The sequence below is a fragment of the Mycteria americana genome, chromosome 9, assembly GCF_035582795.1.
Source record: "Mycteria americana isolate JAX WOST 10 ecotype Jacksonville Zoo and Gardens chromosome 9, USCA_MyAme_1.0, whole genome shotgun sequence".
Classification (NCBI taxonomy): Eukaryota; Metazoa; Chordata; class Aves; order Ciconiiformes; family Ciconiidae; genus Mycteria; species Mycteria americana.
The window spans coordinates 20,398,759-20,421,306 of record NC_134373.1 but is presented as its reverse complement, the minus strand read 5'-3'; the positions used below and the strand labels follow the sequence as shown (position 1 = coordinate 20,421,306).

Genomic DNA, 22,548 nt, shown 5'->3' with positions numbered 1-22,548 from the left:
AAAAGCTTTTTTTAACAAACTGCATTGGTTCTCCATGCAACTTCCAAGGAGACTGCAGTCCCTTGGATTGGAAGGGAAGCAAGCCTCTATTTCCCCGCTACTGAGAAAAGAAATGGTAGTTGCACTTGAAATATCTTTTGGAGAGATTTTCACTCCGTGATCTTCTGGATGGCCTTCAGTGTTGTGGACTTAATCCTGTGTTTAGTCAGAGATCCATTTCTTGTGAGGGAAAAGCCCAAACAAGAAGAAATCCTGAGAACCTAATGATTCTGCAGAGTGATGGAAATGAGGGCATTCAGCCAAGCATTGGCATGTACTGAGCGTTAGCTGCACGTGACGTCTTATGTGGGATGGTCAGAGAGTTCTCTGAGAAAGGCTACATCTGCAGTCAAAACACGTTTCCCTGCTGGGATGTATGTCAGTGTTATAGCCGATCATCCCGCCTGGCGAGCTGCTAACATGGATCACATCATTCTAGATGTCACTGTCTGTTTCTGGCAACAGTGGTCTCGATGCCTGGCTTTCAGATCTGGTTTTTGACCACAGCTGCCTCCCCCCAAAAGGTTCTCAGAGCTTGTGCCCCCCGTCTGCACAGAAACATATGGTGTATCCCACAGCCCATCACAGGGTGGGTCCAATCAGGCATTCAGAGCTTTTCTTTCTAAAGCAAATACGTCTTTTCCATTATTGACAGAAAACGATCCTTGCGATATGATTTCCAAATCCATAAGCTCCTAGTAAAAACCTGTGGCACAATAAATATGTAGAAGAAATACTAAAGGATCAAGCTTTGTTGATTGAAGCTTGCTTGCCTCTGTTCACACAGAGTGGCAAAGGGCTCCGGGAGCTGCGTTGTCCCTGACCCTGATGGATCAAATTATGCATTGTAAAGGCATGCAAAGCGTGCAGCCAACCTATTCCTGAAGAATCCATTTATAAGACAGATGATGACATCATGGGTAAAAAAAGCTTATGTTTTAATTGAGGAAATGTGCAGGTCAGCAGCTTACTCCTCTTTCGGTGACATCAGAAGCAACACTTCTGTCTCCTGCAGAGGCTCCTTTCAGCGGGAGGTCCTGCAGTAATGATCCAAAACTAACTTGCCACTTGAGTGTTTACTTTCAAGGGACTTCCTATTTTCTCCCTCTTTCCTTTCATTTAGAGCTGGAATCTTCTCACATGGCCTACCGTGCTCTAGGCTGTGCAGAGTTTCCTTCCCCACGCAGCAATCTCCCAGTGGTTTTGATTTCCTTGATGGGGATCAATGTTTACTTTTTAGGCATTTAGCCTATTATGTATAATTCATTGATTAATATTACTATTAACAACAATTCAGGTATATTTTATGTAGTCTTAGAGAGAATGATTTTGTGACTGCTTTGAAATGGCTGAAATTAAGCATTTCAATTGTATACCAGCTAGTTTGTCACCTTAGGTATGCAGATTTTGGGGGTCTTGTAAGTAGGTTTTAAATTCTCCAGACTGCCTGAGGAGCACACTGAATAGCCTTGGGAGAGAGGGATGAAAGGCTTGAAGTTGCTCCTTGCATCCCTCTGGTCTTTGTGCTACTTGGGCTGCACCAGGTGGCATGTGCTCACTCTGTCTTGGCAACCAGATAGAAGAAAATGTATCAGCTGCTTCAACTCACGAACCTCCTGTGGTGTTTTTGGTGAAACATGAATGAATACTAAATAAACATAAAGCTTATGTAATAAATACTAAGCAGAGGAGCTACAGCCTTTAGACTGCTGAACATGACCTGTAGCACGTGGAAATCTGGCCCACTTACCTCAGGGTTAGACCTCCAGTTCCTTCCTTCCATTTTTTCAAGAACAAATGATTTGATCTGCCACTCTGTTCCTCCATGGGGAAACAGGAGAAGAAAATTTTAATTTCCCTTTCTACTTGCAACCCCTTTCTTCCTAAGAGAACATTTTATATTTAACATCTGGTTTTACTTTTAAAAAAAGAAAGAAAATAATTATGCTTTGTTATGGGGCATCATTTGTACGCAGTACTGCTCACCAGTGAGGAATATCCTCTGTCCTTGGAAACAGTAAGAAGGATCTGATACCACCAAACTCATCCGTTAACTGCTCTTCCGATCAGAAGTGGCAAATTCACTGTTTGAATATGTAAGAATTTCAAGTTATGTAAAAGTGGTGCTGTGCAGGTTTCAGTTGTCTCCAGTTTCACACCTAAATGTGTGTAGGTGTAACTGGCTTGTTATTCCAGCTTTCAGCCCCGCGAGCTCTGACAGTCAGACTGGATTACATCTTCCACGCTTGTAAGCACCACTGGGCCAAAACAGCCCTTGTTTGTACCCATATAATCCTGCTGTGGGTTTCTGTAGGTGTAGTTGAGAAAAGTTAAGAAAAAGGTCTGTTGGTCCTGAACAAGGAGCATCCAGAACCTTTTACTCTGGAATTTGAACTGCTTTGCCTGAGCTTTGTTGATGCCAGACCTTTCTAATGTCTTTTCATTTTAATGCCTGTTGTTATATATGATTTTACTTTTTTCTGCCCTTAGCAGTAGATTATGTCTGTGTTGTGAGAATGAGAACAAACTACCACTCTCCTGCTACACTACTAATAATATTAGCTGCTGAACCCAAATTCTTTGTCATTAAGCCAGACGTTGCTTTCTGGAACTGGCAGAGTTTCCATTAGAACTTTCAGTTTAGGTGCAATGTTTTAAAATGTCATGTGAGTTTGTTGTTGTTTTTTAACAGAGTATGCTTCTGCTGGCTCACTGTTTGATTACATTAATAGTAACAAAAGTGAAGAGATGGATATGGATCATATCATGACCTGGGCAACTGACATAGCTAAAGGTAAGCAAGACGAGCGGTGCATTACTATCCTACGCAGCCAGCAAAGTGTACAGCTGGAGACCCTTTCCCTGTGAAGTCAGGAAAGCCTTCCTATACTTCCTTATTCAAATTGTAAAAAAAACTAAACCAAAACAAAACCAAAAAACCCCAAAAGAACCGAATATAAAAAAAGCAAACCCCATTCACTGTGCTTTTTAATATGTTCCTTGGTTGTTAGGAATCCAAAATAATTTCTGGAGTGAAAATGGCTTCTATGAGCCAGTTTTACTTCTGGTTTGCCCCTAAGTCCCAAGAGGGTAATTTTGCTGATGTAGAGTTAATTATGAGGTAAAGTGCATAATTATCCTTACATTTGACTTGAATTGGAACATTTAAGGAAGCTAAGGGCTTATTCTCAGCAAACATACTGAAATTCTTCATATAATAATGCAGAAGAAGCTGTTTTGTCTTTTGTGTTCTCTGTGACCACACAAGAATTAGTATAAACTAATGAATGAACAGTAAATTCATGTCTTGGCTTCCCTGTGTAGACAAGACCTTTGAGGAAATCACTAAATATGATATTAAAAAGCATTAACATACCCATATAGATGCTCTGAGAAATAAATGAGCTTTGCTTAGTGTTTTTACTCAAAGTAGATTATGGGAAGCTTTGCTTCTCCTGCAGCGTATCAATGTGACATACAGGTATGCCAACTCGTAATGAGGACAATTAATGGGAACCAGGAAACATGACTGCTGATAGGCGATGGCCACGCTCAGCCTGCCTAACTAGATTGTTCCCTTGTTTTGTGTAGGAATGCACTATTTACACATGGAAGCTCCAGTTAAAGTAATCCACAGGGATCTGAAGTCCAGGAATGGTAAAGTAGCAAAACGCTGAAACGCTCTGCATTTACTGTTACCTGGTAACGTAGCATTTAAATCTGTACCTGAGCTTTGTGAATACGCAGAACTAACTAAAGCCTTGGCTGTCATCAAGCTTCACTAGGAGTTGTTGAGGCGCAGAAGAGCCTGTTCCCTCCTCCCCATCCCCAGGCTGTCTGAGCTCTGTTACAGTCCCTGGCGTCATTTAGAGCACTGTGGAGGGCTCTTTCAAGTTGTGTCTTGCTGACCATGATTGTACCCATCTTATCAGCTGTCAGACATTGCCTGGGCACTCCTCACTTCCTTTTTCCATTTGGAAAGGTTGAGTACCAGGGAAGGCTGGCAGACACCAGACACAATAGACCAGATAAGGTCTATTATTTCTTATCTGAAAATCTTGTCTTTACTGTGGCCTGTTTTGAGGTTTGACAGATACTCATGCTTTGGAGTAATATGCACTCAGTGTGGAGCTGCACTGGTTAGTCTGAACTTGGCAGTTGATGACCATTTATGAAATTTGCTGAATGTTGCCTTTTAATTGAAACTTTCACTAGTAGTAGTGGCATAGGAGGGACACAGATCATAGTAATGCACATGGGGAGATAATAGTTAAGAAAAGTCTAGATCTCACCTCAGTTGTAGGTTTTTCCTTTTATTAATGAATCTTTCAGAGATCTTCTTGTTAAGCCTGACTACATTGGGAAGAATGGAGTTTATCTGTATTTCAGCTATAGTTGTGTCTCTGTCTTTGAACTCAGTAAAGTCTGAAAGGTTTCGTGTTTGTTCAGAGGCTTACAGATGTTCTCTAAAGCTTCTCAGAGAAAGCAGGACAATCATGCATGTTCAGGTGCCAGCTCACCATAGGATCATTTTTCTTGATAAAAAGCAAAGTCTTCTGCTGTGAAAATGTATTGTGTTTATTTTTAATAGCATTCTTGTAACTTATTGTTTTTTCATTTTCAGTTGTTATAGCTGCTGATGGCGTGTTGAAGGTATGAACATTTTAATTATTTGTAGAGAGATGCTGCTGCTTGACTCAATGTTTTGATGCCTAATGAATGAGGTTGATATTCTAATGTGTTTGTTTTTTATTTATTTTTGCCAGATCTGTGATTTTGGTGCCTCAAGGTTCCACTCCCATACAACACACATGTCATTAGTGGGCACTTTTCCATGGATGGCTCCAGAAGTTATCCAAAGTCTCCCAGTGTCTGAAACATGTGACACATACTCATACGGAGTGGTGAGTGCCTCTCATTTCCCTATGCGTAGTAGCAGATCTCTAGTGTGACAGAATTCGTGTGATGCAAGAACAACAATTCTAAATAAGGATGACAAAAAATGTCACACTTTCTTTCAAGACTGACCCATAATTTATAATTACATGCTTGAAAATGACAGGAAGAACAGTGTCTTGCATGTTTAGTAAGATCCTTATCTGATTAGATTAGCAGCATGCCAGTGGGGGAAGTGCATGCTTTACCACAAGTATTCAGCATATGTCCAAAGGCTTGCAGGAGCCACTGCATCATGAAACTCTGCTTGTGTTTTTTAGTGGAACAGAAGAGAAAAAGGTTGTCTTGCAATAGGTGTATAACAGGATTAAATGATTAAGATTCCACTTTCCGTAAAATGGAGTGTCACTGATTTTATGTTAAAAGTCACTTCTCCATGCTTAATTGTTTAAAAGACCGTGCTATCATTAGCTGTGAGAAATAGAGACTGTACCTCTTGTGGAGGCAGAGGCCCCATCTAAAAATATAGAAAAGGCCAGCATTGCTTTGCCATTTTTCCATTTTTCTGAAGGGGGAACAATCAGTTATAGTTCAGAATGTCAGGTTTGCAGGTACAGTAATGTGAATTATTTCACTTTGTCCACAGTTAAACTCTAATTTGGTTTTGCTCTGCAATACAAAGTAGGCTAGAAATAGCTCTACTCTAGTTGTGTGCCTAGCCCCATAGCCTTTCTCTGACAGAGAACAGTAATGAATACTTTGGGGGAAAAAGGAAAGGAAGTGGGGTTGTAGTTTCCATGCATATCTGTGTATTAACCATTTTTGGGTTTGGATTCAACGGTGGGTGGCAGAATGAGGAATTCTTTCAGTACCTGTCAAGTATTGCCTCTTTCTCTTTGAGGGATGGGAGGAGATAGATGTGAGGGAGGCACTACGGTTTTGAGCTAGCACCTATGGCTATACCTAGCTAAGTTGATGTCCCAATGGAAGATGACTTAAACTTTTTGCCAAACAGTTGTTTATGGTGAAAAAAATACATGGGAGAGGATGTGGCGTCGCTTACAAATGAAAGGTTGAAGGTTTGCAAGGAGGGAGAAAAAGCCTACATTGGCAGATGTAAAATCCTTGCTTGCCTTAACTGAACTAGGTCACAAACAGTAAGAGAACATAAGCTAACAAATGTAAATGTTAATGTAAACTATTACTGGAAGCAATCACATATTATCCACTGAAGGGAAACATTCCAGTTTCAAAACAAAGCAAAAACGTTAGAGGAGAAATTCCAAACATGGTCTTACAGCTCAAACTGCTCACATAGTCATCTTGGTGTGAATTGACTTTAAGTAACATTCTAGAAGTGGGAGAAGGTAAGAAATTGTTTAATATCTTATCATGTCAAATATTACCAGAGCCTTGGGAACAGTATGTCACACATAGTTTATTTTTCCTCATCCAAAAAGTAAAGCTCCTTTGACAGTTCTGTGCTTGGAGGTAAAACTCAACTACCCTCTGTATGAAAACAGTACAGTGTTATGAGAATATTTTAAGGCGGTTACAGGTGCATAGTGCTACTTTAGTATGCCTAATAATATCTGACCCACATTTTTTAATATATTGTTTTTGAGCTAATGTGTTCTACTGTGGGTAGCAGCTTATGAATTCATAAGGACTTAGGAATGAATTTGTCTTTTTATAACTCCAGTCTTGGAACACCATCATTTTCAGAGGAGATGCAGGGGTAGAAATGAAGAATGGCAGTGGCCCAAGTTCTCTGTTGATGAAATTACTGACATAATGGGGTTATACCAGCAAGAAATTGTCCGAATATAACATTGAAAGTTGGAATTTCCCTATAATAAGTGTTAGACTATCAGAGAATTAGCTAGGAGTCTGAAAACAAAAAATCTTAGAAAGGGTATTTTTGTCTCTTCACACGATTATCATCTATAAAAACAAAATTTAAAGAATCCCTTTTCAAAGTGTAACACTTGCCAGCAGCTTTTGTGCTAGAGAGACAAATCTGCTTTTCTTCAGTTAAAGTCCTGTTAACAAAGAACAGAATCCTTTCAAATGTAAACTAGTAAGATGCTAGGAATAGATATTCTGTTGGCCATATTTGTCGCCTTCCCCATGGTTTTCTTTAATTTCTTTTCTGCTATTTTTTTTTTCCTGACTGGCTTTTCTTTCTACAAACCAGTCTGGCTTTAAATATTCTGCTTAAGGTGCACAAGAGCTTTTTTCCATGAAGTGTCAAAGTCTTTCTGCAACCTTATAGGTCTGAGTTGCTCCTCAGCTGAAATGAATTTTCCTCTTTGTGAACAGTTGCATACATGTTTATAGCTAATGTTCAGATTAGTTTGTCCTGCTCTTCATGGATGGTTCAACAGGTCCATATATTCTCTTTGAGATATATAGTAAATAATTTATAATACTGCCATGAAATGCTAAAGCTAAATGTTCCAGGAGATTTATTACAACACAAAGACAGATCTTGCACTGTCCTGTAGCCGTGCTGTGATTCTGTTTTCTAATCCATTTCCAGATCCATACTCCAAACAACAGATACCAAGTGTTACAAGTGATCAACCCAGAAATTGACTCGTGTGTCATTGTGTTGCTCAAAAACAATTCCTTGCTTCTCTTCCAGATATGAAAGCGTATGTGGAATGACAATGTTCACTCTAAAAGCTGTTTTGAAATCATGAAGATGTATGCTCAGAATATGTTATCCTGGCAAAATTGTTTGTAGTGCACTGCAGTGTGTGTTTGTGTATCAGTATAAATGTGTTTAATCATAGAAGGCTTATGTGATGTAGCTGAATTATTTTAACACTTACAAGAACAAAAAAGTAAAATCATTAATTGGCTATTGGTAGCATAGAGACTGCCGTTAAACGTAGCAGCTGTTATGCTCCTAGCAATAGTTCATACATTGCTTTAGCTATGAGAACATACGTTATTTATAGAGGGAATGTTGGCCAGCTCAAGGGGTTATCCCTTACTTTTTTTGAAAAGAATTATGAGATCTTTAACTTCCACTTGGATCAATGCAGAGAAGACTGACCTAATTTTCATGCCTAAGGGCAGTACCTCTAAGAGTGCAACACTTTCTGCTCATGCTGTACTTCTGCTAATTGTGGCTCCTGACCCTCATCTGTGAACACCTTCCTACCAAGAGAAAACATTTCTTTTTTTCAGTGAAGATGCTCTGAGTGTTTGCTTTTTCTCAAATTACTCATTTGGATGTTCCCTATCCTATATGGCACTTTGAATCTCTCCCCGCCCCATGGTGGGGATGTGGGGGTTTTGTTTTTTTGGTTATTTTCCTTTTGGTTGTTGTCACATAGTTGAGAGGATAAGAATTGAAACGCACAGCTGAGCTGACAGAAGTCAGGCTGTGAGCTTTTTCTGAAGAATAATTCTTATTCTCAGCTTCATTTATAGGATGAACATTCATACATTTCTCTCTCCTTTGTGTTTCTCTGTGTGCAAAGAAGAGCCCAACATCTTCAGAGGCCACAGCTTACAAACCACTACATTAAATGATCTTGCTTTGTTTTCCATCATTGTGTCTAGCTTGGCTGTTTCTCTGTGAGCACCTGCTGTCCGTCATCACAGAGATGTGATGTGATCAGGAAAGCAGGCGATCCTCACCATCAGAGATGGGAGGGGAAGTGAACCATGTCAGTCTCAATTAAATTATACCGGAAATGGAAGACAGATTGATTTCCATATGAGGTGAGCTGGGGAGCCAGTTCTGAAAATGACCAGAGTGTATCTCGCAATAAAGAGGCCAGGGTAAGTCAGGTTGAGGTGCTTTTTCTGCTGCTGAATGACCCTGGGGACAGGAAGAGACAAACGGGAATGCAGAAGATACCCATTTGCTGCTTTTTAAAAGACTGATAATGCAATCATTCACCTTAGTTGATGATTCAGGGTAGCTAATCCATGAGATGGGGTTGAAGCTCCTATAAAACTGAACATAGAGATATGTCACCGTTGGAAGGAAAGGCTTTATGTACCCCATTGGCCTGAATATGAAATTTGCATTGTTGTTAGAACATTTCCTAAACCTGTGTAAATAAATACAAGGATTTCTGACATCCCACTTTTGTATCTTTTACTTTCTTCTACTATTGGTAAAAAATAAGGCATTAAGAAAAATTCTTCATATTGTGTCAGATTGCCGTTTTTGTCTTGAACTATGTGCAGTCTTGAAGTGTTTTAAGCCAGCGCTGTTGGTTTAGGAAGGCAGTGATCCGTACAGGCAGTGGAAATAAACACTAAAGGTGTCATGATAAAACACTAAAGGTGTCATGATAAAGGAATTCAGTGCAAAATGTTCTGCACAAACTTATGTGCATGAATGAAACAAGACAACCCTTATAATTTACAGTCTTCTGAAAGAAAGGTGGCAGAGCAGTAGAGTTTTCCAGCTCAAGGCTCTTTGAGACATTTAACATGTATTTCAGTATGTTCTTTACTTGGAAGACGTATTTAGATACTGCTCTATCTGATGTGCATACTTGAGTTTCTTCTCTGTGGTTTCATGGTACAGCTGTACAGATGAGGTGGTTCTGCAAGGCTGCTCAGCTGTATGTTTGATTTGGTCCAGGGGCTTTTGTTTTAAACTGGCTGTTTTGTACACTGCTTTTTTGTCTGAAGTACATGGGACTGCTAAATTATTTCCTTCTCTTGCAGTTAAATTTCCTTGTCTACCAGTAGAGAGGTGATAATTAGAATTACAAATTGAGGTGCCTTTTTTTTTTTCTTCTAAAAGGAATGAATTGAGGCAAATGGGAGAGTTGAATACCTCTATGATAGCTTTCCCCATATATTTCTTATTGTCAGGAAAACTATCCTTTCACTTACTTTTCCAAGATACTGTTACCTTTACTAATCAGTCTTCTGACTCAAGCAGAATTATTCAAATAGGTCTAGTGATGGAGTACCCTGTTCACTTGATTAAAGGCCCAACTCTGCCTCAGTGCATTTTTTCTGCTTGAGCTGCATCTGCCAATATTATCGCATTTTCTTTCTAATTACCTTCATAGCTGGCCAGAATCCATTCAAAAGGATGTAGCTGGAATAAGCCTGGATACTAACCCAAATAGGATATAGAGACTTGGATATAGAGACATTCATAAGGATCGTAATGCATTTGGTCAGATCCTACATAAATTATGCCTTTTTTTGTTGTTATGCTTGGTATATGAGCAGACGAAAAAGTTGGTATGTAGATATTTGTAACAAGATATGTAAAAAAAAAAAAAAAAAAAAGAAAAAGACATGTACAAGTGAAGGTACAAAGTGCCTGTTAATTTGGTTGAACTCCAATATGTAGTGCCACTGGCAGAAAAACAAGTTGGATTCATTGACTTGAAGCCTTTTTGGTGATGCCAAACTCTCTTTTCTGCAGAGTAGCTTTTCTGCAGTCTCGGATACTGTGTTACCAAAATGCTAAAAGCATGCGAAATTAGGAGATCTTTCTATATCTAAGGACAGTGCGTCTGTAAGATATCGAGGAGAAGAGAGTAATTTTCTATATGCTGTATATTGTTTAGTTTAACATAATCACATACTTGGAGATAAACAAGTATAGTTTTGCTTGCAAAATTACATTTAATATTTTCATAGGCATATCATAGGAGCAAAATACCTTTTGGATCATATTCTGACTACTGAGAAGCACTAGTTGCAATCATACAGAAATATTTTTAAATGCAAAATGACTACAAAGCAAAGATGTGTCTAGTTGGGGCTGAGAAGGAGAGAAGAGTTCATTGTCTTCCCAAGTCTCAACTGCCAAATGTGAACTTTATAGTGTACAAAGAAAGTAAAAAGCATTTTCCATGGTGCTCTCAAAATTGCAGGCATTAGACCCCACACAACCCAGTTTTTCATCTCAGCTTTTCTGTAGAGGAAAAAGCAGAAACATTCAAATTAATTTAGTGAGAGGATCTTGCACACAAACACTGGTCCAAGTTCCTGCAAATGGAAACTGGTTGCCTGATAATTGGATACAGAATAGTGCTGTATCAAGGTTTAATAATGTATTTAAAATACAAAGTACAGAAATAAAAATTCTTTTCTTTTTTTCTGTTCCAGGTTCTCTGGGAGATGCTAACAAGGGAGGTCCCCTTTAAAGGCTTGGAAGGATTACAAGTAGCTTGGCTTGTAGTGGAAAAAAACGAGGTAAGACTACGTTTCTACATTCAGGTACATAGATCAGAAAACAGTATTGGGGTTTTGCAAAAGACTTTTTCATCTTCTTCAAATTGAAAGTAAGTTCACGCGTATGGAAAGATTAGCAGTAGGAGCTAACACAAAGGGTCAAAGTGATGTTATTCCTCATGAATGGACCCTTTACATCTAATTGTTGCAGCTTCACGTCGTGATGCTGTAGATCAAAAATTGTACAAGTACTGTACTAGTTTCTCAGTCTCAATTGTAAAACCTAGGGGTTTGTTCTTAGTGATGAAAGAAGCCATTGCGTCCAAGGTAGGGGAACAGTTTAACTCCATCTCCTGCGTTTAGGACATCTTTTTACTGGCCGGGAGTTGATATATCTGTAAGAGACCTTCAGCTACTTCAACTTAACTCTCCCAGCAGGAGTCACTATAGTACAAGAAACTGCCGCTTAGATGAAAATTTCAAAAATAAAAGAAGAAAAAATAGTTTTAAAAAAAGAGTGAAATTACAGTTTTGCCACCTACGTTCAACACTACATTGAAGATGAGCTCCTCACTGGTATCGGCAAGGCTGTGGCATAGCTGCAAGCCTCCTCATGCAGAGTCTTTCCATTTCAAAAGCACTTCAGTGGTGTAAACACCGTTTGTACAGGGTCCCCAGCCTCGCTTTTCTTCTTCTCACAAATTGAGGCTTTCAGTTAGTTGGACATGTGAGCGTATATCTGAACACATAGTCCCTTGATATCAAAGACAGTAACTACATTTAAAAAACATTTAAAGTTGTGACTGTACCACACACAGACAAGCATGGAAATCCTCCACAAAGATGAAACCTCCTCTATCTAGACACAGTGGAAGCTTGGGAAACGTTACAATGGCAAGGCAGTGATTGTACAATACAGATTCCTATTATTCTACATAAACTGTTTCTCAGAATGCTTCAGAGTTAAACAGAGGAGTTAGGTTTCCTCCTCTTAGTTTAATATTTTTTGTTGGTGTTTTTTTCCCTCTCTCTTTTTTGCTTCTATTTGAGGACTGGATTAATTCCAGTGAGTGATACTGTGATACACTGATTAGTTGGAAATGCTACACTAACAGTGTGAAGATTATGAATGTGGTCTTCTACAGCATTTATCAGAGCAGGAGGCACAGAGACACCTTCTCCTAGTTTAGGAAAAGCCTCATACATCATTTTGAAGGAGGAACCATAAAGCCTTCCATCAACGGTATTTGTTTCCTATGCCTACCACGTGCAGTTTTATGTAAGGGGTACAGAGTGGCATTGGGAATATTGTAAAGAGATGTAGTCATACACTGAAAGATGTCAGGGGGTACAACACGCATTTCTCTACAGTTTTGCAGAGCAAGGACCTGTGTAAAATACAATATGAAAAAAATGTGGACATGATGACTATTTTACTCATGGCTGAAGAAACCTAAGGGGTGACATTTTCAGAGCCAGCTGTTTGTCTGCTAGGTACCACTAGCCTGTTGCTACCATCTTCTTTGGAAGGGTGCCACGGAGCTTAGAGGGCATTAACACTTGCTTACTTAGTTTTTATTTTTTCTGGCCATGACTTAGGGAACATGTCCAGCATAAACCTTGTAAAAATCAGCTTGTACTACTTTTCTTCATAGTTTCTATGCCCCAAAGCAAGTGTGAGGGTCAGGTTCTGCTCTCAGTTCAATCTGTTGACATCAATGGGGTTGTATGGTTCCAGTTCACAACAGAATTGAATCACTGTTGAGCCAGTCCTTCATTTTTTGCACTGCAAGTCTCGTGTTAAAACTGGTGTCGGACTGAGGCCAAAGCATAATTGTGTAGGGTGAAAAATCCCCATTTGCAAAGCCTGAACCCAACAAATAAAGTGGATTTTAATGATTCTGTATGAGTCCTTTTCGACTCTCTGCATAATTTCACAGTGTTATTTTTATTCTGGTAAAGGTTCTATATAATTATATATTTTTTTTAATCCACAAAAGAAAATACATGAGTTCAGATTATGCTAGGTGTGGTCTCATAATAAATTACCACTGAGAAACATCATCTTTCGTATAACACGACACTTTTGGAACCTGCTATCTCTGTATTACATGACAGAAAACATTCTGCACGAGTGAGACATATAAATGCTGATTGCAACTGATTTTCCACCTCCTGGAACAGTGAGGGTTACAGACAAATACTGTAGCAAGACTAGCCGGTGTATTTTTAGGCTAATGACTCAACCAGAGATCAAGCACCAGTACAATTTGTTTATGCATTGTACAAACTTCTGGGTATTTCTTGCACAGAAAGATTTGCACCTTAAGGTATTAAGTTATTTTAATAATCATACTGCTGCTGTGCCCTGGCTCTGTATCTCATGTTTCCAGTTTTCATGGTGTTCAAATGCTTGTGGAGCAGAATTTGTTAACTCTTACTTTGGCTGCTGTGGCTTGTAAAGCTTTGCAGGTCACGTTGCAGTAATATAATGGTACAATTTGACACAGCTTGCTCTGCTTTGCTTGTGAAATGGCAATAGTAGGACAGATCCAAGGGTCTTCCTGGCAGGTTGGTCTGAACAGGACTGTAATACCTGTTCTCACCTGTTATAGGACAGGGAACCCCTTTTTCCAGCTTATATTTTCCAGACCCCTCTTATATTTGGACTCATTTCACTGAGGAACTGTTTTTTATCTACATATTTTTTCCATTTAATACGAAATATCTGAAGTCAGTTAACTGCCTTAGCAAGAGCAGAGGGATCTCCATGTATGTGTACTGTTGTTGGGATGCACGTTTAATCAACTGGAGAGCTTCGGTATCTGTGGGTGTGTATATGAGAAAGGATTTGCTTTTAGGCTTTCCAGATTGGAGGCAGAGTCTTTAAACTAAAAGTCCTCTAAGACTGGCTGAGGGAATCTTTTCATGGTTTAAAACTCTCAGCAAAGGAAACAAACAAGCTTCAAACTAATTCTCTGTAGTCAGTGGTCCTGGCTATAACCAGCAACTCCTTGTTTTCAGTCATCAGGAAATATTTATATGAGTTCACTGGGCTCTGTGAGTGCTTCCTGAGATCTACATGTCCTCATTAATCCTTCTGACCACAGGCTCATGAAACATCTCTTGTGTCATGTAGAGCTTCACCTAACTCTTTTGAACTCACTTAATATAATCTATATTTCAGCCATTTTTTATATCAAAAGTGATTATAGTATTGTACAGCTGGATCATCTGTGTGGGAGAAAGGAATTAAGGCAGGCTGTACATTATACCTATCTTGACAAGCATCTTAGAATACCATGCAGTAACCTCCACAAACTATTATGTTTTAGTATTAAAAGCTGTTTGCCTTGGTTTTACTTCCTTGTCTCCGAGCTTTCTTAAGGAACTCCATTTGTGCATTTGTTCCATTCCTTCCTTATAGGTCTATTAATTAATTGTATGTCTTGCTAGTGTTAGTAATTTTTATTTTTCTTTTTAATATGTCAATCCTCAGGTTTTATATTGTGTTTAAAAGAAAGAAGAGTGTGTTTTACTTCTTTTAATTGGATTGCTCTTATGGGAAATCTATTAGTAGCAGCTTAAAGGGAAATGGTCCCAATAACTGGTACCTTCTCTCTCCATTAGAGATTAACCATTCCAAGCAGTTGTCCCAGAAGTTTTGCAGAACTGATGCACCAATGTTGGGATGCTGATTCAAAGGTAATTTAATTTGTGTTTGATTTCTACACCACCACCCCCTGCATTGTTTTGCTAAGTGTGCTAGCGTTTCTTTGGGGGACAAGTCTGAGATAACATCACTGATGCATGCTAATGGACACATTTCTTCACAAAGATAGCTGTGGCTGTCTTTTTTTTAATGGGTTTACATATTTATACCTAAATGTGTCTCTTTCCCTTTTTAATCAAGAGTTATTATGCTACTGACTTACCTGACTACTAAAGACAATGACAGTAAATCGGGTGAGATGGCAAGAATGTAGCCATTTTTGGAGCAAGTGAAAAATTGTTCTTTTCTATTTTCTTTCAATAGTTAATATTTAATCTTTGTTGGATGTATGTCAGCATCACATATGAAATATCTATTCCAAGGTCCAATTTTGATGCCTTCCTTGTGTTGAAAACATGTAAAGAATAACTTAATCCATAAAATGCAGGTAGGAACAGCAGCAACGCATTCTAAATTAACATTAAACCTTTCCTGATCTTTTCCCTTAGGACTTTGGATGATGAGCTTTATAATGATTATACTGTAATAATATAATAATAGAAGTACTGTAATATACTGTTTAACCATGAAAACAGTAAAAATACAAGTTAAAGAGCCAAACCATTGTCACTATTAATCTGCCCCTACAAGAATAAACTAAAAGAGAGATTAAAGACAATATTTAGTCAGTAAAAGCTTTTGTAGGTTATGGGAGTTACCTTCTTTAAATGGACTCTGCTACCATCCTGTTGTACTTAAAACTGGCTGGAAAGAGCCTGTGGGCATACTAGCTTTATTACCAAGGATTAGCATCCATTTCCTTTGCCTATTAAGGTATTTGAGAGAGGGAAGGATAGTTAAGGAAGGGAAATGATGCTCTTTCTCTCAAGTCAAGGCACCAGGAAGAACTTTGTTCCTTTAAACTCGGGAGAAGGTTAGCTGCTGCTTCAGAGAGACCAAGATTAATCCCAAGACAAATTATAGTGCTTAGGTACTCTAAAGCTAGAACTTGTTATCACCAGAGAGCAGCCATAGAAGAACAATATGAGAATGGAGATTTCCCTTCTTGGTCTCCTTTTTTTTAAGCAAGGAGTTGCTTTCCTACAGAATGGATCTGGAAGGCTGAGATCCGTCATCAACATGTGGTTTCCACGTGAACACCCATTTAAATGCCATTCCCTTAATACCTCCCTCTATCCTCTCCACAAAAGGGAGGGGAGAAAAATGCTTTCAGTCTTTGAGTCTGCAAGTAGACTGTTTAAGTTCTAGGTCAGTAATTGCTAAAGAGCACTTTCCAGTGGCAACTACTTGTCTTTAATAACTACTCCCAAGCATCAGCATCACTACCAAATGCCTCAGAATAAGAATTATTGGAGCTTCTTTTCTGTAATTGCAGCACATAGTAGATCAGCTCCCTCCCTGCCTTGCTCTAGCCACATATATAAGTGTCCAGAAGGCTGTTGCTGTTTTCCAAGGAGAGGTAGGGATCTGCATGTTGTAAAAGAGGGATGCCCAACCATCAGGCTGAGTTCTGTCTGCACGAGCAATTCACCTGGGTTTGGGCTGGTTCCTGGGAGCATTGTTCCCAGAGGCATCTCTGATGTGTGCAGACAGTGAATCTCATGTTAGATGTTTTTTTCTGACAGTCTGCTCTTTGCTACTTTTTTCATGCAGCTTCTCTTCTGTTAGGCAATTATAAATGCTTTGTTCACATGACTGAAATGGAGTAATCTCTGGTCACAGTTTGGGCATGTGACTGACTTATTGAGTCACGTGTTGGGAAAGGATCGCTACTTGCAGCTCTCAAAATGCCTTGATAAAAGGCTGTGTGGCCTGCATGAGCCAAAAGATGGAGCACGCTCCTCTAAAATACTGCTGTGTGTAACGTTCCCTTTTTGCCAGGATTAGCTTTAGAAAATCAGATAGTTGATGCATGAACAAGTTACTGAAGGTCAAGCAGGGGTGAGCTTGAGCATGTCAGCTGCTCAAAAGCAATTGCTAACGTGCATATGTTTAGCCCTCAGAAAGCATGAGGTATCTTTAGGTGGTTTACCCCGAGAAAAGAGGGATGTGCATTTACTGTGGGGCTAAGGAATACACTTGGAGAGCTGCTGCAGAGCAGCTGGAGTGTCAGACACTGCTCACACCATAACCTCCTTATGGGAATGGACAGAGTTATTAACTTTGCTTTGAATTGTTAAGAATTTCTTCATATGTGGAGAAAAACGTCCATAGTGCGTTGCTCCATATGATATTTGTAATGGTAGTCTTTATACAGTTTAAACTGTGCTAGTTGAAACAAATAATCCCTAGTGGGTTCAAAGCATTTTAGTAAAATGTTAATTACTAATTATTTTAAGTCAGTAATTATTAAAGAAGAATCTCTGTGGTAACTAAGTATCTTAAATAACTACTTCCATATGGTAAAATCCCTACCAAACAAGCTGCTTTTGCTTGAGTACTAGATAATTGTACAAACAAGGTTGCTCATGACTGATGCCTTTGTTTACTGGGGATGCTTGCTTTTGAAACACAGGTGAGTGGTTCTTTCTCATTTCATCTGTTCCTTCAGTTTATCCCCATTTTAATATCAGAGATGTTTATAAACTATGGAATATTTTAATGGAAATCAGAAACCTGGGAACAGAGAAGTACCAAGAAAGGAAAGCAATATGGATTCAATATCCTGGTTTTATGCAGACCTGTTTAGTAAGAAATACTGAGTGGAAGGAAACAGTAAAAACATTAGCCAGAATTATTTCTAGAGGGGCATATATTTTAAAGATTTTTGTATGAGACATCACAGATATAAAGGGAAACAATTTTCAAAGGCGACTCATGCCTTGGTATTTTAAGAATTGCTTATAAGGACTGACTTGAGAGTGCTAAGCAGTCATCCACTGAAAATAAGACTTTTTTAAAAAAAGCTTCTCAGCTTGGGCTCCCAGTTTCAACAATTCACTTCTTGCCAGTTTTAACCAAGGTATCAGTCTGCCCTTAGAGTGCATTTATTAAACCTGAAATTATCCTTGCCTAGGGGGAAGAAACCAACAAAACCCACATGACAGTGTAGGCTTCTGTCGTCCTGTCAGCTTTGCCTCCAGACTCCAGAGGAAGCTGGTACCTGTAAATCTGGCAGCTACAAAGCTGGCAGGGTAGCTGGTGGCTGCTCACAGAAATTGCACAGCCAGAGATGTATAAGCTTTGTCAGTACTGTGTGACTGTGCATTTGTTCCAGCTCTAGTTGCACCACTCAACAGCTCCTTTGCCTGTCATGTAGGACCCAAAGAGTGTGTGTTGCTGCTCCTCCCAAATCAGTCAGTCGGTGCTTTCACCTGCCCTTGGTACAAGCCCGGTTCTCTGTCATTATCTCCACTCCAGTTACTCCAGGCAGGCCTGACAGTAGTGTTGCCTGTGCTCGCTTAGTGTCAGCCCTGCCCTATACTTCCCAGTATATCCCCGAGAAAGAAGGAGCAAGCAAAACTCATGGAAGTGTTTTGTAAAAGAATCCTAAATAAAGCGTAAAATACTGTAATTAATGCAGCATGGGGATGTTTGCCCTTTATCTCTTCCTGAAAATAGACTTAGTTTAGTATAGACACGTTATGTACCTGCCAGTCCTTTGGACAGTCCGTAGCAGCAGCAGTACCCTGGTGTATTGGTGGGGAGCCACGATCTCCTGTCTGGCGGCTTCCTCACCATTTGGGAGGCTCTTGAATCCTATCAACAGTCCACACCCAGTGGGGTGGTTACAAGAGATGGCAGCTGTAGCAACAAGAAGGGTATGAGGGGTGTTGGAAGGTTCTCGTGCCCCAAAACTGCACCAGAGTTCTCCGTCCTGGTTGGTGCCAGGGATGAATTCTGTGCTCTGTACCCCTGCTGCGGCACACTCTCTGACTGGGGAGGCTTGTGCTCCTCCGGGACGTGTTCAGAGGGTCTGCTCAGCTGTGGCAGGTCCAGCAGCATCATGCATGTAGGGGGAGGACTGCTGCCTCCCCCAGCCCCCCCATAAATGCAGGGGGACCCTGCTGGGTTTCCACACTGGGACTAGATCAACAAGTGCAAGCAAAATACGTGCTGCTGAATAGGCACCTGCTGCCATGCTGCTCGGCATGCCCAGGTTGCCAGTCCATGGATGCTGGGCTGGGGGCCAAATTGCGTAAGCACATGGTGGCTGGGGCAAGCGCTGTCTGTTGCAAAGAAACTCTGCATAGCTCATCCAACTGCCCGTTGCCTGAAATCAAGGAGATGGACCAAAAAATGACAGACAAAGCCTCCAGTTGTAGCTGAATTGTGCAGCATTACAGTATAAGAGAGCTTGTCTTTTTTTTTTTTTTGTTACGCATTTGACACTTTTTCATGCTGTTTGACATTTAAAATAAAGAAATTGTCTTTCTTTTATAATGTGGAAATCACTTGGATCTTCCTGGGAGAGACACCTCAGCATTGTTCCTAATTGTTTTTGTGCTCCCAAATTAAAATGCACGTTTTAATTGCGGCATCTGTAATTTTAGCAGAAATGGTATAATTACAGGCGCGATAGAGAGAGAATGTGCATCATCCCCTTATTATGTATCTACATTTTGTTTCAACCTTTTGTCTCAACCTTGTCTGGGGTCTGTCAAACAGACTAACAGAGTCAGCGCTCTTTCAAGAAATGCATTTAACTGTGGCTTTTTCAGTTTTCAGTTATTATCCTACTTCATAGCTTCCTTTTGGTACTAAGGGGAAGGTAGAAAATACGGAGAAGTTTTAACTGCTCTCTGTGACTAGTGAGCACAGTGGGTGCTGGACGGAGAGCCCTGGGACAGAAGAGCACAGACACCGCTGACATGAGCTCGGCTGCCAGGCGAGACGTCCTCGTCTAGCCTCAGTCTTCACTTCTTCCCCGGCTGCTTCTGAGATAGCTAAGTGAGAGGTTTTTCTGGAAAGTCTGTCCTTCTCTGCGAGAGGGGAACTGCAGCCAGAAACCCATTTTTGACGGGCAGCTGAATAGCTTGTTCACACATTAAAGAGTTTGGGTTACTACCTGTAAAAGGCCTTCTGTCTAATTACCAGTTGCTGATGGGTCCAGCCTTCTCTTTTTGGCAGTATTTTCCTTCTTAGCTTGAGGAAAACTTCATTCTTCAGAATTAAGAATCTTGGTTATTGGTGCTACTAATACTGTTTAATGCTCTTATTGAGCACCAAAAGGTTTTACTGGGAGATATGGGAGACTAAGCTAAGGCTTGAGTCCTACTAGCTTATGTGACTCTTCCCAAACTGACCTTTTCTTCAATGGGAAGAACAAAAAAAACCCCATTTACAAATTTACAGTGCTCTTGTAGGATGCCGTGTTGAGAAAGCAGCATCCCAGTTTCTGTTGCTTGCAGTCCTTTCACTTGAAAAATTTCTGCAAATAATTTTACACAGTAGTAGTTGTATATGAATGCAAATGCTGTGTTTTGTTTTGTTTTGTTTTTTTTGTCTTCAGAAAAGGCCATCTTTCAAGCAGATCATTTCAATCCTGGAATCTATGTCAAATGACAGCAGCCTTCCAGACCAGTGTAACTCATTCCTGCATAACAAGGCGGAGTGGAGGTAAGTTTCCTTCCTCCCAAGATGAATTGATGTGGTTTTCCTTTGAAATGGTGTGGGTCCATATTCTTCAGAAAGACATCAGACTCTGATGATGTATTGGTAGCAAATATCTGTGCTTGAGGTATTTTTAGAACGTAACTTACCTTGTTGTTTTTCAGGAATGCCCAGAATGTTGTGAAACTTGTGTTAGGAGCCAATACACTTAGCTGTACCCTGTATTTATTATTGCACTGGTTTAGGTATCATGATATTTATGGTTTTGTGATTCACATCTTAAAACCAGTTACGCATTTTCAGTCAATAGTGTGAGGGCAAAACAACTTGGGTATATGTATGTTTGATGCAATTTAATAGAAAGTGTATAGGCATATGTTTATATTAAAAAAAAAAAGGCATAAAGGGCATAAAAGAATAAATTTTCAAATCATGCCTCCATTTGTCTTCACTTGTATGTGTTCTGCCATTTTTTGTGCATTCTCTCCTTTGTATTGACTTTGCGTCCAGGCATTCAGCATACGCCCAGGCCAGCCCTAATTTTGCATAGCGCACCAGCATTGCTTGAGCATATGACTTCACGTATTGCTGGTTGTAAATTTTGTTCATAAGTGATTATAAATGGAGATGAGATTTGAGAAGATTTTATTACACGACACAGTTTTACAGTAAAAGGTTCAGCCTAGTTTCTGTCTGTGCCAAAACTTCAAAATCCTGTCCCCAAAGCTTGTTGGTCAGTTAGAGAGCTTGCTGCTTCACAGTACATCCTTCTGTTTGGAAAAGAAAATTGAAAACAGATCTGCATAGGCAGAAGATTTTTACCAGACGGTCGTGCCTCAGTCTTTATTAAGAAGCGTTGGCCCCGCTCCAGGTAAGCTGGCAGCAGGAATATTAAAAGATTCCCTGCCGGCAGTCAGCGCGGGAATCGAAGAAACCTGGAGCGCGGGTGGGTGGAGGACGGGGAAGAGCACGTGGAAGCGCGGCTTGTATCAAAACCAGCATCCCGAATTTCCTCCGCGGGCTTCCAAGGAAAATCAGGACGGATAGTTGTAATCGGCCGAGTGGAAAAAGTGAGCTGGCGGTGGGACGCTCCCCCGGTCACATGGCGGGAATATAAATAGCCCGTTCCGGGGCCGGCACCGCTCCTGCCCTGACTCAGCAGCGCGCCGGCGGCAGCCCCGCGGCCTCGGGCACCGGCGGCGGCGGCGCGCCACCTGCTGGCGACAGCGCCCACCTGCGCGCCCCGCCGGCGGCCGGGGCCGGGGCCGGGGCCGGGGCCGGGGCCGGGGCCGGGGCCGGGGCCGGGGCCGGGGCCGGGGCCGGGGCCGGGGCCGGGGCCGGGGCCGGGGCCGGGGGCGGCCCGCGCTCTGCCCCGCCGCCTCGCTCCCCTGCGGACGGCGCGGCGAGGTTCCCCCCTGCAGCGGCCCGTTACACTACGTTCAGCGTTCCCTCTTGCCGATACCCGGCTCTCAAGCATTTGTCAATAATTTTCTCCGTGGCGTTGCTTTTGCAATGTATCGGTGTGCCCTCTCCCCCCCCAGATCCGTATTCCAAGGCTTGGGACAAATGTTGGGTATTTAAAGTATAAAAACGTGTTTCATGGCCATTATTTATGCAGACTCTGGACATCATATTGTGGCTTCGGCAGCAGACAGAATACAAAGAGGGTTGGAAGAAAAATATCTCCCAGTGAGGGGATTCTTATACACCCCTGTGTGGTAAAAATATTTATTTAGCAGATGAGCAAGTACTCACATTCCTTTAGGAAAAACAAATAACTACTTAAATCTTGCCAATACAGCAGAATAAAAGCTGTGCTAGTTGACATTTGGTGACATTAAACTTCCATTCTTTTACTAAATTGATTCGTTTCTTGGAGTGTGACTCAGGTAGTCCAAGTAGTCCCTGCAAATTTTGTTCTGATGCACCTAAATTGCTCAGATGAGGAATGGCTAACAAGGGGAAAATGAAAAGCCATGTAGAAACAAAAAGTTCTTTGGCACTATCAAGTCACGGGAAAACTTCTTAGCATGGAAACTTGTGTTAAAGGTAAATTTGGCATTCTTTTTGGAAGAATAAATAACTTGGAGAGAAAACACGAAGTGCAGAAAGAACGCAAGTCGTGTGGGGACTTGGTCAGAAGCTGGGGTAAG

At 40.7% G+C, this 22,548-nt stretch overlaps 1 protein-coding gene across 3 annotated transcripts in view; it reads left to right on the top strand.

Annotated features, from left to right (window-relative positions):
- The window catches only part of MAP3K20 (mitogen-activated protein kinase kinase kinase 20), a 96,201-nt gene that overhangs the window by 34,847 nt on the left and 38,806 nt on the right, over positions 1–22,548 (top strand). For all 3 annotated transcript variants that reach the window (XM_075512115.1, XM_075512113.1, XM_075512114.1), the window contains exons 4-10: positions 2,732–2,833; positions 3,631–3,696; positions 4,664–4,692; positions 4,806–4,943; positions 11,044–11,130; positions 14,740–14,814; positions 20,295–20,401. In XM_075512115.1, coding sequence (XP_075368230.1) covers positions 2,732–2,833; positions 3,631–3,696; positions 4,664–4,692; positions 4,806–4,943; positions 11,044–11,130; positions 14,740–14,814; positions 20,295–20,401 — 604 coding nt within the window. The remainder of the gene's footprint in view (positions 1–2,731; positions 2,834–3,630; positions 3,697–4,663; positions 4,693–4,805; positions 4,944–11,043; positions 11,131–14,739; positions 14,815–20,294; positions 20,402–22,548) is intronic.